This window comes from Amblyomma mixtum, chromosome 5, assembly GCF_055824585.1.
Source record: "Amblyomma mixtum isolate Tamu chromosome 5, ASM5582458v1, whole genome shotgun sequence".
Taxonomy (NCBI): Eukaryota; Metazoa; Arthropoda; class Arachnida; order Ixodida; family Ixodidae; genus Amblyomma; species Amblyomma mixtum.
In genome coordinates this window covers 103,951,497-103,969,385 of record NC_143016.1, presented here as the reverse complement: position 1 = coordinate 103,969,385, position 17,889 = coordinate 103,951,497, and the positions used below count along the sequence as shown (strand labels likewise).

Below are 17,889 nucleotides of genomic sequence, written 5' to 3'. Positions count from 1 at the left end.
AGTATTGCAACAGGGAAAAAAATCACGGCCGATCAATGCGATTAATGCAGAGGGGAATCCATTACCATGTGATCTCCGATTTATTGAGCGATGTGTGTTGGCGAACTGAGGTCATTCACAGCAAGGACAATTTAATTCTCGCATTGACGAGTTATTCCTTTGAATATTTTTAAATTATTCCTTGTCTAATTCGGATTCTTCCAATTCTATTTTGGGTTTAGATCCAATTGCAATTCTTCCAAGCACAATTCCAGCTACTTCAATTCCCAATCCAATTGTTTCCAACATTTCATTTACAATTCCAACTTCTTCAATTCCGATTCCTCCCAATATTGCAAGTTCAATACTTCCAATCCTTTGGCTATTATATGACTCCTCTCGCCTGAGCCGCAGCGTACCTTAGCGCTCTGCTGGTCCTGATTTGTGACGTCACGGAATCTTTTCCTTGTTCACGCTGCACTGTATACGGACAGACGCACGCCAGGTTTTCGTTCGCATGGCACTTCTAATGGTCATGTATTGATAACTGAGCGAACTAACGAAAGGCGATGCAAGGCCTTTGTGGCTTCAGTTCCCTGATTCCTCGTTCGTCAATTTGCGCGTTTATTTTCTGTGATATGGATGCCAAATGTGAGCTTTGCCCCCCCAAAAAATATGCACTAAAATAACGGACGCAGACCGTGAAGCCAACGACCTTGTGCTGAGATGACGCAAGATGATTGCGCAAACTGGCAACAAACATTGGCTCGACACAGTGGTACAGACGATCCACTGTACCTTGGGCTAAAGTAAGAAACTTCGAATTGCGCAGCAGTAGTAGGATGTTGGTGGATGGAATGTGGCAGAAAGTGAGCATTTCGAAATACTCTGGGACTTTCCTATTCAAACGGGTGTTTGATCATAATATCGTCGGATTAGCCACCGCAAAGGAAAAAAAAAATGGGTGTGGATCGTCGACACTGTCGCACCTGATGATAAAATTGTTGAAGGCCACCAACCTGAAAAATATTCTCAAGTACGAGACAGTAGAAAGAGTAGACCGAGTAGCTGTGCTGACAGTGGTAATCAGCACCCTGGTTGCTACTCCTAAAGAAAACTTGCAGCGAAGAAACGATAATATTATGACCGCTCAACCGCAGAAAGCCACGGTGCTAGGATCTGCGCATATCATTCACCGATACATAGCGATATCTTAGCTTTTTGGGAAGAGCCCAGTGAATACCAAGTTCAGTATAAGAGCAAACTATTGTGTTATTAGCGTTCACAAGAACGACAATAAGAACAGCAATACGAAGCAGACATTCCAGGAAATAAAGCAATAACATAGAATGTTATGCGGTGCATGAAGGATAAAAAATCAGTTGTCTTTTTAACCTTGCAAGGTACGCTAGCTCGGAGAAGCTCATGTCGGACAAAGGGCACAGCGAAACCGTTGCTGAAACGTGGATGTAAGTTTCTTATGTGCATCAGCGATGGGGTCACAATTACCTTACACGTACTGTTCAACTCTGCACGTCTGTACTGTAGCTGTGGAATGAGGTTTGAGTGTAGGAACCTGTCAGGATAGCAGAATTCCTATTTACATGTCGCAGAACGACAAGAGAACGAAGCTAGATATATGACGAACACGTCATGCACGTGGAAAGCTCAGCGATCGATCAAAAGCGACGTCCAGATCCCCGACATCCGCCACTTTTAGCTACATACCGCCGTTGATGCCGTGGGAGAAAAAAACTCGATAGCAATTTTTTTCCACCGTGTTTCCGCCCAGCTTGTTTTCGATGTGCCAGTAAAAGAACAGCTGCACAAACTTATGAAAACTTGAACCTCTCAACTTGTTCTGCAAGTTAGAACTTTTAACACCATTTGCCTTAGTAGCTTAAACCAGAAAAAAACGATCACGGAATAGAAAAACAAAATACTAAGGTAGGCATGAAAGTAAACACTTGACGGGCTCCGCTCAACGCCTTGTAGAGGAAAACGAACTGTCGTAAGATATACACCTTAAGTATTTGTGTTGAAGAACTGTAATACGTATCTAAATAGGACTCTTGCAATGCAAACGTATCGCGAAATGAAGCCAACAACGCCCCATTAATACATTAAGGTTGAAATAGATAACGGCAAGGTGACTGTGCTATAAACCACTTCTTACATGTGAGGGATGCAAGCGAGATCGATAAACTGGGTCGCCTTGACAGAAAGACGTGCATGAACTGCTCCGGACTCACAGTGATTTCCAGAACAGATCAGAGACAAAAATGCAACGCGGATTTTAATAACTTGGATAACACGTAGGGGAACTCGACTGATCTGTGGTAATAACTACAACTACCGTTTTTTGCCCCTAACCTATAGTTAAGCTTAATAAATAAATATAAACTTCAGCTTGACCTATAGCTTTTAGTACACCGCAAAGCATCGTACGAGCTTTCTGAAATGCGCTTTTATACTCCACAACGAGGGAGGGCGACTTAGCCCGTATGGTAAGAACGGCTTTTGCCAGTCACATAAGGCAATGGAATGTTCTTTGTTATACCAGAACAAACGTGAGAGCGAAAGCTACATGACAATGAGTCTCTGCTTATGTGTCTTGTGAAATATCATGTAATGTGAAATGCCTTGGGGTTGTGTTGACAAGAATACAATACACATCATCATCATCTTCGCACGTTTAGCAACGGTAAACAGACGTAACCCCAGAAAACTGAAGGGTTCTCAGTAGTTAGGGTTTAGATTTTTCGGCTTAAACAGTAAAAAAATAAATAAAAAAACGCTGAACGTTCGCTCATTTCGTTTCAATAAATGCAGTTTTAAACGAAAAAGGTCAGTATCCTTGAGATGTACGCCACGGCTTGCTGGCTGTTTAATTCGAGTTACACTCGGCCACAAGACACAATTAATAAAAGTACGGAAGACAGGAGCGCGGAGGAACAACAAAATCTTTAGATTAAGTACTGCAGGTGTGTGTATATTTTAAGGAATTTCCCCGATAGTTAAGGCAAACGCCAGATGCAAGCCGAGAAGCTTCGCTACCTTGTAAAGCTTCGTCGATACCGTATAGCGCCTTCTGCTCAAAGACTGTTGTCACATTATCAGAAGCTTTACATTGTTAAGGGTGGCACACATATTGCAGAAAAAAAAGCAATTCTTCCTCGAGAAAAAATACTCTTCGAAAAAGAAAGCAAAAATTTCATTCTGAAACAAATACCAAATAAAATCCGCCGAGCGTCCAGAAAATAAAAACTGCAAAGTCTAATCCCCATCTGCAGCGCACACGTCTTGTGAGATCTGGTTCGGCTGGCCACATTTTGAAAGGAGTTCACAAAGGGCGAGAGGGCTAATCTTTTTTCCAGCAGTTCACTTCGTTAGGACCTCAAATCTGCCTCTAAACTTTCTCATCTACTCATGGGAGAATAGACGCGAGGGTTTGTTATCTTCGTCGCAATTCGTGGTATCTTAACCATGAATGGTGAGAACTGTTCTCTAGCGTGGCCTACCTATAATCTTTCAAAGAGCACGTAGATTCGAATGACAAGAATACGTTGCTGATCGGGTCGGTAAGTGGCAGTACTTGATTGCTCCGCCCATAGTCACAAAGTATCAACGGTGTTTGCGTGGGAACCCATGCGAGAGAAACCGAGCTGGTGGGAGCAACAGAACAATGATGCAATCGTGAACTGCCGCAATCTATTGCACATGCAGGCAGCACCTGCCTCAGCATGCCATTTGCTGACTCATTTCATTGTCCACCCATGCAATTGCTTCAGCGAACAATAACCAACGTATGGGATAAGCCAAAACAGGAGCGTGATACGGAACTGACTCATCAGGAAGTGGGCATAGATAGAGGCACATGTAGTGCTATCCCCAGCAAAGCCCTATGCTATATGTTCATCGTACTTCAATAGCTTTTCTTTTTTTATTGAACCGTGTCCGAAGAATAATACCTGGGTCTGAGGTCAAAATGCCGTTGATAAGTCAAACGACCTATCAGCAATGGATAGTTTTATCTTGACAGAGATACACATGTCGTCATCTCACGTTATTGACCAGGATTATCTTATTAGAGAATCACAAAGGAAACGCTTCGTAAACGGTGCTGTTCAAAATTGTGCACAACATACCAATGTAAAGGAGCAGCAGATTGCATTGGCGATTCTCTTTATTTAGCGTGCTGTCGGGACGCCGGATGTTGGGCCGGAGCCGAAGGCAGCGAAGACCAGCGAAGCGTCGAGAAACCATTATGACCAGGAGCTCTCTTAGTAGAAGCAGAATGAATTTATTTACGTCTTTAGAGGGTTGTAGAGATTTCAGAAGAATGTCCCCCTCATCACCATCATCAGCCTGACTACGCCCACTGCAGGGCAAAGGTCTCTCCCATGTTCTTAGGCAGCTGCGGCCATCGTATCCCCGCAAACTTCTTAATGTCTTCCGCCCATCTAACTCTATGCTGCTCCTTGCTATGCTTGCCTTTTCATGGAATCCACTTCGTTACCCTGACCTGCCAGGCCCATTTACTCCTCTTGATTTCGACTAGGGTGTCACTAACCCGTGTTTGTTACCTTACCCACTCCGCCCGCTGCCAATCTCTTAACTTTACACTTACAATTTTTTTTCCGTAGCTCGCTGTGTGGTCCTTAACTTGAGCTGAACCCTCTTTGTTAGCCTCCACGTCTCTGCCCCATAGGTGAGTACCGGTAAGATACAGCTGTTGCATATATACATTTCTCATGAGGGACATTGGCAAACTGCCATTCATGATCTGAGAGAGCCTGCCATATGCGCTCTATCCCATTCTTACTCTTATAGTTATTTCCCTCTCATGATCCAGATCACCTGTCACTACCTGCCCTAAGTAGACTTATTCTCTCACTACTTCCAGCAGCTCGCCGCAAATTGCAAACTGCTGGTCTCTGGCTGGACTGTTGAATATTACTTTGGTTTTCTGCATGTTAATTTTAGCCCCTCTGTTCTGCTCTGCCTGTCTAACTCATTGATCATGCTTTGCAGTTCATGTCCTGAGTGACTTAGCAAGGCAATGTCATCAGCGAATCGCAGATTACTTAGGTATTCGCCATTAACTATTAGCCCCAAATGTTCCCACTTCAGGCCCCGGAATACCTCCTGTAAACAGGTGGCAAATAGCATTGGTGAGATTGTGTCTCCCTGCCTGACACCCTTCCTAATTTCAATTTTATTGCTTACTTAATTGACGATTATGGCAACTGTGCAGTCGTTATAGATATTTTCCATTATTTTCGCATAACACTTTTCTACACCCTGATTCCTCAATGTCTGCATGAGAGCTGAGGTTTCTACTGAGTCAAATGCTTTCTCGTAACAATGAAGGCTATATATAAAGGTTGATTATATTCTGTGAATTTCTCGATTACAAGATTAATCGAGTGAACATTGTCAAATTCCGGGTTTTAAGCTATATAATATCCCTAGGTCCCTATGTGTGCACAACTTGCCCTTCTTGAATAGAAGGTATACACACTGAAAAATACTGTAACAAAAGAACTTGAACCCAAAATATTTGACTTTTTTTTAAAAGTGCCCTGATCCCCTAGATAGAAAACTGGTAGGAAAAAAAATTACAATATTAGGAAATCCGGGGCTACACTTTCAAATTTATCTGTTGATAGTTAAATAACCGTCACTAACACGCTACACTGAACTGCAGATCCTCAGCAGAAAAAAAAAATCTTTCTTCGAAACCACACTAGCCATTATTTCTTTAACATTCGCATCACTGTTATTGTGCATATTGATCCGTCTGTTCAATTTGTGATCTCCAAGGATGTCACAACTTTCTTTATTACCGATTATTGTGAGCTTTGATACGCCTGTGGTAGTAAAATTATTTCTTAATGAGCAGAGAGGGCTGCATATAATAGTCTCTTTAATGACACGACTTGTACAGAGCAGGTATTTCTCGCGCCAAGCAGCAAGCAGATGATAGAACGGAGCGTATTTTCAAATTGTTGTCTGATTCAAAAGGCGAAAACTATTTCTTTCTCTTAACACATTCTATGAAATTTTTGCACTGACACTGCGGCGTCGAAGCCGTCACGTATAACCGCGCTGCTATTTAGAAATTGCGGTCTACTTTCGCCTTGATTCAGACTTGATTCAGTACTCATTTTTATGACGCATAGTTTATGGATATCTGGTATCGAACACATGCAACTAAATTAACAAGCATTAGCAAGGTATTAAGGATAACAAAACTAAGATGATCGAATAATTTCAGATATTGTACCGGACCAGCCCACCGGCCAAGTATTAACTAGGAACAATTTGATCAGTATTATTTTTAGTGCGCTTGTATTAAAAATGACCATTACCCACATTCAACCGTTGTGTGTTTGTCTGTCTGTTTGTTTGTTTGTTTGTTTGTCTGTTTGTCTGGAGCCGGTTTTATGGCAGGCTGCTCACCGGCCCACTGAGTGGTGGGCTACCTGGGCAGGTATACCTAGCAACGTGCCCACCGTGTCAGGCGGCCGCTCAGTTAATCGTGAGAGGCTCCTCGGAAGCAGCAACCTGGATCGCAATCCAAACCAAGCAACTCAAGTTCCACCGATGCCAGCACCTTGCATAGAAAGGCAGTGGCACATCACCTGACCACACCAACACTGCGCCTAGAATTGTAGGAAGACTACCAGGGATCTATGAATGGAGATAATGACGAATTACACATATATGGACATGAACCCATTATGAGTGTCCAGACAACTGCCATCCCTGGACAATGAACCTGAACACCGGAGACGAAGGGAAAACCAAACTGTTAGCACACCTGGTTTGCATCTGGCCTAACTACGGAAATCGACCATAATTTTTTTTTAAGCTATCATTCAGTCAGACAGTAGCATTTGAACGTATAAAGAATACCAACATCGTGTTTAATATGTCTAATGTATCACTTAGGAAACTAGATATGACAAACGACGAGCCGGTGACGAAACGATGACGAACGACAGGATAGTCTCAAGAACTACAGGAAAGCAATGTTGTGTTCCGTACATCGCAAAGCGCTAAATAATGCGATAGGGAAATGTGCTCAATTTGAATTGCTCCACGTGAAGGATCCTACATGTCTATATCTTTTCCAGTCTTGCAAACTAGTATTACGTGAGTGTAATCATTACTATAGTGATATCTGTGTGCCTATACGTGGTTACTGCTCAGAGCTCTCTGATAAAATATAGATAAATTGTGTTCCAAACTTTTCACACCTATGTACAAATACATGACCGTTCAATTGCCCTTGTAAAAGTGTAGTGGGAGCTTTGTTAAGCAATTGGATGCATTTTTGAGCGCCAATTCCTGATATCCTTGCGGCAAGGGAATTAATGAAGTGATCGATTAACTGATCTTTTTCACCTCAAATGCAATTAAAATTCGTCAAATTGGTGATATTGTAACATGCAAGGATTCTTTCTACAAAAGAGCAGTGAAGAACAAGGACAGAAGCTTCGATGTGAGACCAGATAAGTAGTGTAGATGAAACGCTTCAGTAAAGATTAGTTCTTTTTTCAGCTAGGCTGATAATGCAAACGCTGTAGCGGCTTTCTGCGAAGTTATTTTACCAAAGTGAACCACAAAGACAAACAATCAGTCACATTTCTTGAGTCTTCAACACACCTAAAGATGAGTTTTATTGGTTTAAAAATTGGCTACCGGCGCGAAGGCGAAACGTTGTGAATTCAAATATTGTTCGAACACAAAATTTACAGAAAAAAAAGCAGGCCTACGCGTTTCACGTTTAGCGACAGGACCTTGTTCTTTTGTCATCTCACGTTCATGCCGAGGCCTGCGAAACTTTTTCAACAGAAAAGCTCAACAGGCAGCAAAAGCAGACGCAAATTGAGGCACTGCTCAAGAGGAGGCCAATTGTTTTCACACGAGAAACTTGTTTTATTTGTTTGTTTTCTTCGCACCATTAAGCGAAAAACGATCAGCTCCTCGGCGCGGTACTCCCTTTCCTGATGTTTTGTTAAGCGCGACAACGAAGACAATTGTTTCCAAGAGCCGCATGCTTGCCCTTTGGCACTTATATAAACCCTCGTTTACGCTGTAGAGGAGTGACTTTCCCAGCACATGTCGATCAGGCGTTGGTAACGTCACCGGCATTTGAGTGCTGTCTCAACAGAGGCGGTAGCTCGGGGTTCACGAAGTCACGAAGTCTTTCTGGCTAATACGATGCCGCGGTTTGGATCCTTGCCGCTTCTGCCGCATTTCTACGGAGGTGTAACACCATAACAAAAAAATGTTGGTCGATTTGCGTAGTTAGGCCAAATGCGAATTAGGTGCGCTAGATTTTACGTTTACATTTCGGTTCCGGTGTTCAGATCTAGTGTTAACGGATGGCAGTTCCTCGGATAGCGACAACGGGTTAGTGTCCGTAAATGTGTAACTGGTCATCCACTACATCCATGGATGGCAAGCGGTGCGCAGGCGCTCACCTGCCCAAGGAAAGATGGGTAACTCGCCAAAAAACTGGCTTCAGAAAAACAGACCAACACACAACGGCTAAATCAGGGGAATGCCCATTATAAGTGCTTGCGCAATAAAACGCTCCCGCGTTCTGACGTCAGCGGCCCTTAAAAATCTCGGCAGACAAAACTGATCTACTTCCTTCTTCTGAGCGAACTGTCATAACGTAGGCGTAGTGCTGTCAGACAGAAACTCACAATTTAATTAGGTAACTGAGCAATGACTCTAGCAGTCAGCTTTAGCTGTAGGCGTCTTCATTTACATAAACTTAAGGTGAAATCTTGTACCTCAGGCAAAATTCGCTGAACGCTGAGCAAAACGGCCGTTCTCAAAAATTCTGGCGTCATAGCGATTTTACTTAGAATGTCTTAGCATTAAAAGGTTCTGTAAGAGCGGAAATGGCGACCACCGCCACGCGTTAGGCGTGACTTGTCACAAGAAGCGAGTGCGAACCCTCTGACGTCATAACAACTTGTCCACCGCGAATATGCCCTGTGGCATAAGAGAGTTATATATACATATGCAGACCGGTGGCGGCTACAAATGCCAGAAGCTTGTTGACAGCATGGTGGCAGTGAAATTTTTCATTGGTCGCGAGAAGTTGCTCGCGAATAGCAGCCTAGGTCTCATAAGCCCCATTCATGGCTATGTTTGAACCAGCTACCTGCCGGGGAAGTGGCGCATTGCATTACTGCGCCAGGAGTGGAATGAGAAAGCCCAGCGATGTATGAGTGCTAAGTAAAGAATGCCCTATTACGCATATATGACCATTATCTGCAGCACAATCAGGGGCAAAAGAAAACGCTAACGCATTCAAACGATCCACCGAGGATAGCCTAGGAGTTTTTATAATCAAGCCCTATATTCTTCGTCTGGAATTCGTGGCACGCCTAAATGGTATCGGGATGACACGTTGCTGATAAATCTCCGGCTGCTGCACCTGGCATATATAAGACACGACTTTCCATTTAGATGCGAGATAAACTCTGATTATGAACTGCGTGTAGTCGATGTTGCAGGTCGTACCGACATTCATATATTTATAATCACAGGATACTGCAGGCCCAAGCCCAGAGTGGAGTGGCGCACAAGACATGCGCGAAAATGAAAACGCCACAATTGCCTCAAAAACATGGCTGAGGCGTTGTGAACACTTTTCTGCATTCAATACCTAATCTGTAACCCATCGATGCATCGCGTTCCTTCACAGAGCGTGAAGTGATATGAACTTTTTCTAGGCACAAATGCGACAAACCTGACAACGGGGCGCATTTCAACATCAGAACTTTTCTCAGAATTTCGATGAAAAATTCTGTTGGTTTCTTTAGTTTAGACGTGAGTGCGACAGCTGCATTTTCTAGCATACCGAAGCATTATCTTCTTGATTTTGATTTTCGTCGGGTAAAGCGTCAAAAGAGTTTGATTGCCGGAGTGTGTTTCGCATGGTCATGGCCGCGAACGTAATGGCGTGTCTGCAGTCGAAGCAGTATGTGTCGTAATTCAGAAATTCTCGCGCTCGCTTGCTGGCATTTGATGCTAATGATCATTTGATTTGATAATAGAGGAATTAGGGCAGCTTAGCCAAACAGCGCAAGGGCTAACATGTTTCTTCTGGACCAACTGTAGGATCGGTGACCTATTTTCCCACAACATTTCACCCAAGGCCGGGGAATTATCTGTACTATTTGGAAGTGATTCGGTAGCCGGACGTATTGAGGATCGAACCCCGAACCTACTGCACACAAATTCTGGCCAATGTTAACTTGATATCGAGGTTAAACTGAGAAAGTGGGTACTGTCGTGGAAGTAGGCAGGAGGGGGGAGGGAGGCGAGGGCAGGCCGTAGAGTTTTTCAAAGAGAGAAAGAGATTTCAAAGCTCAGCCATTTCAAGTCAACAAATTAAGTGCTCCCTACTGAACAAGCAATAAGCGCATTAATCAGCGACCAACTTATTCAGCAATTTAACTTTTTGCCTGTAACTGTCTGTGAAATTTTCTTGTCCTCACGCATTCCTGTTAATCGCTCGTGTTGGACGTTGCGGAATAATTAAAGCGGAATTCGAGCGTAGCTGCTCTCTTTGGCGTAAAATTCTTCTACAGCTGCCGCTCATATTTCTACGGCTCTGCGCCCGAGCTAACGGATTTTCTTTGAAACCAAATACCTTAAAATCTCGCTTTGTTTGGTCCAAAGAGGGCCGATCAAGCGTGCTCACGGTTGCACTGTGCAAATACATTCATTTTCAGAAAGCGTAAACGACAGCTTCAGTGTTGAGCATTCCGGGTTATGGTCCAGGAACTCTCACCGACTCGTGTGAAAAGCCAGCTATCGAACAGACAGAGCAATGCGTACAGGAACGTCCAGCCCTAAGCAGAGCAAAAGTGATGCGCATCCTGCCACTGACAGAATCTCCCAACAGTGACAGGAACTCTAGCCCTCAACCTTACGGAGCTTAGAACTTCCAGGGATGCCTGCAGGATGCAAGGCTTAATGGCAAATCTTTTGGGCTGTACATTTTTGACACAGACTGCACATGAAGCCTGGCTCGGATGTTTTTTGAGCTGAGGTAGGTCTAAGCTTTAGTATTCCAAGCTCACGCCATGGGCAAAGATGCCAGTTGAATTAAACAGCTCCTTAGTGGCAGCAGACTCAGTGCCTTATTTGGTAGAGCAGCAGGAACAAATGGCTTGGGGCAGCACCTGAACCCACGTGGTCCAATTCCAGCAAACATTATAAAAGGAAGGCTCGCTCTCCACAGTAAGTACATTCACAAAGGAAACGTTTTTGTGAGAACTCTTACTACCCTGTTTGAATTAGAGAAATGTGCCATTATGAAGGCTGATATAGGATCGAAGGGACAGTGTCACCACATTTCAGTTGTCTAGCCGTGCATATGACAAACGAATACCAAATTGTGTGACTTCATTGAACAGGTGAGCAGGTTTCCTGGCGTCGTTGCGTGTCGCAGTTGCTTTCCTTAGGAAGTATCGTGGCCTGTCACCCAGTACAAGAAAAAGAAAGGTATTCTTCGGATTTGGTAATGTTGCGCGAACAGCACACACATTCAAGACCGGACACGGAACGAGCGGTCGTCCAGTGTCCTATCTTGTGTAAATGCCTTTCGCGCAAGAGTATCATATCTGAAGAACTACACAAACTTGTCCGACATGTCCTACTCAAGTAAGCTATGCTTAATACCTATCTCATTAGATACCTCATAAGAATCATCATCAACAATTCGCGCGCTTTATTCAGAGTACGCAAAAGTAAGGCGCCTCTTCAGTGGAACGAACAATGAAGAAACAACGTCGTGTGTAGCTACTTCTGACTCCTTAAAACTCTCTCATCCCATTATCCATCATTAAAACTCTCTCAACTTATTGTTTCTCCCAGTCAGGTAGCCAGTTTATGCCACAAAGATGTTGCTCGCACCCAGTAAAAAATTCTGACTTAGCTTCGGCGTCGCAACAGGCACGCCTATACGCCATAAATGCGCGTTAAGAGACGCGAGAGTGTCACGCATGTAAGTACGGCATTTCTTTAATTAGAGCGTGCCTTATCGCTTGTTGTTAATGATATTCCTATCCACGCGCGTTCATTACACAGCCAGCGAAACATAACACTCTGCGTTCGTAGAGATGCACTAGGATGATAATAAGGCTATTGTACTTTCAGCCTGGTCCGCTCACAGAGCGATCCCGATCCCGCCGCGATCCAGTGGAATGCAGTGACGTTTCCCGCTCGCTTTGACGTCGATTACGGCGGTATTTTGGGGCTGTGTGCAACGCGGGCGGACGCGTCACGTACAACACGCTTTCCGGGATGGAAAATTGTCGGCAAATCAGGCGCCGAGGCTATAGCCACGGCTCTATCTTCCCACTAAAAGGTCGCGGTCCGCAGGTTTATCGTATCCTTTTTGTTTGTTTTTCCATCACTTTCCAAGACAAGTGCGACGCGTCGGGAGAAAAAAACTTGGTGACATTTCGCACGTGATGTCTCTAGTGTCGGGAGACCCTGTGACGTCCGCCGACAAACTGTCGGAAAGAAAGCAAAGAAGAAGGTCGCGAGGGGAAAAGTGGATGAGAAAAGTAGATGAACGCAATAGCAAAACTATGTAGGCATACAAGCAACTTTTTCCCAAAGCAGACCGCAAAGCACGGCACAACAGATGTAGCACAGCTGCTCCTGAATCTGACACTATAATAGGACCGCGAACTCTATACAGGATGTTTATTTCGAGATACTAGCCTCAGCGGAAGGTCAGCATGTCCTGCATGGGCTCGGCTATTGTGAGTTCGATGTTTCTAAATTTACCGCGGTGAGCTTCTAAAAGAGCAATTTTTAAACACTTGCCAGAGGAAATGAACTTCATAACTAGGCGGCAGCAATTCTGTTAGCGCATGCCCGTGCACCGTGTACAACGCGAACTCGACACCCCAGCGCGCGCAAGCGCGCGCGCTTTCTTGTGTTTCAAATTTCCCGCGACGTTACTGTACGACTTACGCTGGGGTTAACGTGGTAGACGAGTCGCGGCGACCATGGCCACGATATGTGTCGGTTCATCATGTCCTTGAAGGCGGACTGCAGAGAAGACGCTACCGTGCCGGGTTTGCTGCCTCCTTGCGGCTTGTCCTGGGTATCCATTCCTCACACCAACCGAAGACCGGCACAACACGATCACACCGCAAAATCGAACGCCGTATCGAGGCAAACAAGTACGGCCTCTACGACACGCACCTCAATCACAAACACACGCAGCACACCGCAGAGATGCCTGCACGATATAGTTCCGGTCGGACCTGCTTGGTTCACTCGTTCACCAGAGAAAAACACTGTACGCAGTGACGACCGAAGATAGAAAAGTGAAAACGAAACTGGTAGCAGGGAGAGTTGATGCGGCCGTCAACGATGCGGGTGTAGGATCGTGGTTAGGAAACCAAATGTGCCGGCTAAGAAAGCGCCAACACTAGCAACCCAGTAGCCGCGTTACCACGTCGAATTTCAAGCACCGGCGGTCCTCACGACCGAAGCGCTGAGAGCAAGAGCCGCAGCAGCTTTAGCGGCTGCGAAGACGTCGGAGCAGGAGCGGCGGCGGTGGTAAGCAACAGGTGTCTCACATGCCTGAGAGACAATCGGGCGCAAGCATTTCGCATTTTCCCAGCGAGCCGTGATCGATGTGGCCACGCTTGCTGCTGCTCAGGCAGCGCCGCCCTCGCTCCCGAGAAAGGGCTCGCTCTCCGTCGCAGCTCACGATGCGTGCAGTAGCAGCAGGCGGCGCTTCGACCCTCCGGCTGTAGCTGGCACGTAGCTCGAGCGCCAGGCTCACACTCGCAGGGAGAGAGCGCGCACTTGCGCGGAAGCCCGATCGCTATATGCCTGCGTGCCCCACAAGTCAATGCAGCGACGGGAACAGCAGCAGCCGCGGCGACGTGTCGGCGCCGCTCGGAAAGCGTCGTACGTCGCAGCAGCCGTCGCTTCCTGCCGGCCGAAGGAGAGTCCAGTTGGCCGGCGCGTCGTCGCTGTCCGCAGTCGCCGGCCAGAGGCGGGGAACGGCCACGAAGCGAGGGAGCGCACGCGCGTGCACGCTTGGTCTCCTCTCTCGACAAAACAACGTCGGTGCGTATCCGGCCTGCACTGCGACTACGCGTCCAGAGCGCGGCAGCGACTCCAGCCAACAGAGCGACGTGCGGAGGAATAATAATAATGGAGCCCGCGCCTGCTGAGAGGAGGGAAGCGCTTGATCTCTTCGCGCGCTAGCGGCAGTACGGCGCGCGCAGCGCGCTTATCGGGCCGTGTTCAGCGGCGGTGGGCGTCTTTATCGCAGTTTTGCGACTGCCGCTAACGCTAAAGCGGCCGAGTCGAGCTTGGAGGTTGCATGGATCGTGCCCCACAATCGTCGCTGCAGTTAGCCGCGTGTGATACGCGGGTTTGTAGGAGAAGCCACGTCGTCGTGCATGCTGGGCGTTCTCGCAAGATCTCTCGGGTGACCTCGGCTTGGAAGTTACGAAGTTTGGAGTGGGGATTTGATCAGGAGATGGTGGAGACAAGCGGTAGACGCAGAAAAGTGCGGTAATGGTGCTTTTCTGTGTCTCTCTGTGCCTTTCACGGTGCGGATAGTCAGCGCTTCCACAATGCAGCCGCTGAAGGGCGTAGACCACGGCAGAGCTGTTATCCTCAGGACTGTCTGAGTTCGGTGACCACACGGCTGATGCGTTTGAGGTCAAAGCTTGATGATCGAAGAGCGATGCATGCAGGAATTCGCTCAGAGTGCTTCCTTTCTTGGCAAAGCGCTGATCCGTGAGAACGCATCTACTTGAGTTCCCACGGGAAAATTTTAACGAGACGCGCTACCTGCTTACAAGACTCGGCATTTCTGACGGCTGTTGGCAATAACATTTGCCGGTTAGACGAGCTTCTCGTAGCCTCCGGACACCAACAACGCCAACCGCGGCCTGTAGCGAATGCTTCAACGGCAGGCGCCAGACCCCGTAGCTTACGCCGTATTTTCGCGCAACGACTCAGTCTGACACTTCCATCAGTGCATCACGGCAAGAGTACATCGCGTGACTTGTCTAACAAAAACAAACGGCGTATTGACATCAGGTGCCAAGTAACGACCCTATCCGTCAAGTTCGTCCTCCAATCGACTAAAATAACTCCGCATTGCTATGTGCAACGCATGGACGCTACAGAGCTTTCAAGAAGGCGAACATTCTTTTCGCGCGATATTATTTGGTGTTTCGGCCTGACTGGAACTATCTAAACCATCTAAACTTGGAGTCCATGTTTTTACCGTAACGGTAGCGAAGAAACAGAAAAAGACGTGCAAAGAAAGATAGCGAAAGAAAAAGAAACACAATGGATGAACGTTCAAGCGCCCTGTTCCGGTTGGTCAGCTGACAACCACCACAGCAATCACGAATGACAAACGAGCACATTCACGTCCAAGACAGACCACCGTTACAACCACGAAGCATGCATGCCAGGCGTCGCGGCAGCGCTACCATCATCGCGCGCACGTCCAAGCTCACACGCGCTCCATTTCTTCGCTCTTTCGCAGTCGTAGCCCTTCGTACGAGAGCAAACTGCAGCGCGTGGTGGGGATCTCCTCGAGGCCGGACACGAAGAGCGCAGTCTTCTCCGCCTCCTCCTCCCCTGACTTCCTCCACGCCCGCAGCGCGCGGAAACCGAGAGCGGCAACACACGGGCAAAGGCGGCTGGGCGAGTCAGCGACTGAACAAACTGCCGCGGCACCGTCGAAACACCTGCATCTTCGGCCTTTTGCGCGCGCGCGCGCGCGCTTTACATTTGCTAGCTTTCCTTTTCTTGCTGTTTACTTTTCATTTTTCTCGCAAGTACGTGCTGTGTTCGGCGAAAAAATACAAACACATTTCGGTCACACAGAGGAGTACCGCGTAAGGACAAAGAAGCCGTAAATTCGGCCTGCTCCCGGACAACCGAGCGAGCTGCAGTTTTCTCTGCATGACAAGAAAGAAATGATGAACAGGAGCATTCACGGGCGCGCGCCTGCGGGCTTGCATTCCCCTTGAGAGCCCAACAGCAGCAACACCTACCGGCTTTCAAAGCTCGCGGTGGCATTTTCCTCTTTTTTTCCCTCATCCACACCGCCAGCTGCGCCCGAGGTTTTTTGAGAGGCATGAAGAGTGGGTCGGTAAGAGAAATATGCCACGGTTTGCGCTCTGCGTCGGTCTCTCAGCACCAAGATGAAGAGCGGGCATAAATTTTCAACTTAGGCCGGTCACTAAGCTCGGGGCCGTTTTAAAGTGCGCAGGGCTGATTACTTCGCGCCCACTGCGCCAGAGTCTCAAGAGCACGCGCGATGTTACGCTGCTCTTTTAGCGCCGCTAGTCGGCGCGTTACGAGAGTCCTAATGTCAAGCAGTCTGCTCTGCGTAAGAGCGAAGAAGGTTAAGCTGTTCGTTTGAAATGGGAACGCGCACTGCAAGGTCGATCTGTTATTGCAGACTCTGCGACCTTCTATGATGAATTCATACGAGCCGAACGGCGTTGGTAGCCGCGCACTGCAGGACCTTAGAAATGCACTTGAAAGCTTTAGGGCTTGGGTTTGACGCGAGCAAATCTCGTTGGGTATGCTTGATGCTGATTGTGCGCTTCAATTGACACGCTGAAAGAGGTTTATTAGTGGTACTACACGGCCGGTACAAATGACAAACTAGCACACCACCTAAACTGACACATGCTTCTGGCCAATAATTGCGACAATCACTATGAATTTTAGTCTTAAAAAGTTGAAGTTCGTCAAGCGAAGTGACACGTCGTGGCAGAATTTTCTCAATTGATTCGAGCAGATAACTTTAACCTATCAGTACTGACGCAATCAAGACTCCGGTGTATAAAATCATTTGCATTAAAAAATATTCAACGTATCCTTTTCCCCAGTGGCTAATCACTGCGCAGCTTGTGCATTTAAACAGCTTTACCATTCTCTAAATGCCTCAGTCGAAGAAGAAACCTAAGCATAGTGTTCCAGAATTTCTCATCGACCAGTGCATAAAATTTTGGCGGAATAACAATGCAGGCATAAGAACTGCCCTTTGATGCAACGTTTTTCAAGGAAAAATACCTTAATTGGCATCACCAGCTCTGGTGTGCGTGAATTTTAAAACTTTATTTTATTTATACAATACCGCATTCTGTACAAGGACAGGAAAAAAATAACCTATGTAAGATCAGTTTGTTCGATAACTGCAATGCAAGTTGTGGATTCATCATCAGATAGCCAAGATTCATCATCAAATAAAAAAGTATCATGAAATAGACAAAAAAATTGCTGACAAAATTAAGCCGGTAAATGCCGTTTTCTGCTGTAAGCATGTATCATGCTAAATGTTTGAAGTCAGAAAAAACGTTCGATCAGCGGCATTGAACTCGGGCTAAACTCGCACGGCTGAAACTCATGTTTCAGCTAATTAATCAACACCCAAAACTGGACACCACTGAATAAATTTCTCTTTCCGAAGCAAGATCGACACGCCATAAACATTTAGATGCTTTAAGTGAGTATCATTTTCATACTGACTGCTTCAAACACTCACTTTTCCCACTAGTAATTAGAGAACTGAATAGCCTTAATCCAACCATTACTAATAAATAGCTCATCATTTGCAAAATTCAATATTGCTGTTGGCAGTATGTGGCGGTATTAACCACTCACTTCCCGACTGCTTCTGTTCTATCTTAGTGAAGCAGCGCAACGGCACAAGGCCAAGGGAAGAAGAGGACAAACACAGCGCTGTGTTTGTCCTCTTCTTCCCTTGGCCTTGTGCCGTCGCGCTGCTTCACTAAGATATGTCAGACCAACTCGCCCACCAGTTCATGCTTCTGTTCTGCTATTATTATACTCATG

At 46.3% G+C, this 17,889-nt stretch overlaps 1 protein-coding gene and 1 long non-coding RNA gene across 4 annotated transcripts in view; one reads left to right on the top strand and one right to left on the bottom strand.

Moving 5' to 3' along the window:
- Nucleotides 1–17,889, bottom strand: part of Epac (Exchange protein directly activated by cAMP) — a 518,190-nt gene that overhangs the window by 281,090 nt on the left and 219,211 nt on the right. The window contains exon 1 of one of the 3 annotated variants that reach the window (XM_089545784.1): nucleotides 13,006–14,557. The exons of 1 other annotated variant lie outside the window; for it this stretch is intronic. In XM_089545784.1, coding sequence (XP_089401910.1) covers nucleotides 13,006–13,146 — 141 coding nt within the window. In that variant the 5' untranslated portion in view covers nucleotides 13,147–14,557. Of the gene's footprint in view, nucleotides 1–13,005; nucleotides 14,558–17,889 lie in introns of those variants that run through there. One more of the 3 variants, XM_089545785.1, reaches the window with a different exon arrangement.
- The window catches only part of LOC149343244 (uncharacterized), a 127,821-nt gene that overhangs the window by 39,574 nt on the left and 70,358 nt on the right, over nucleotides 1–17,889 (top strand). The window lies entirely within an intron of this gene.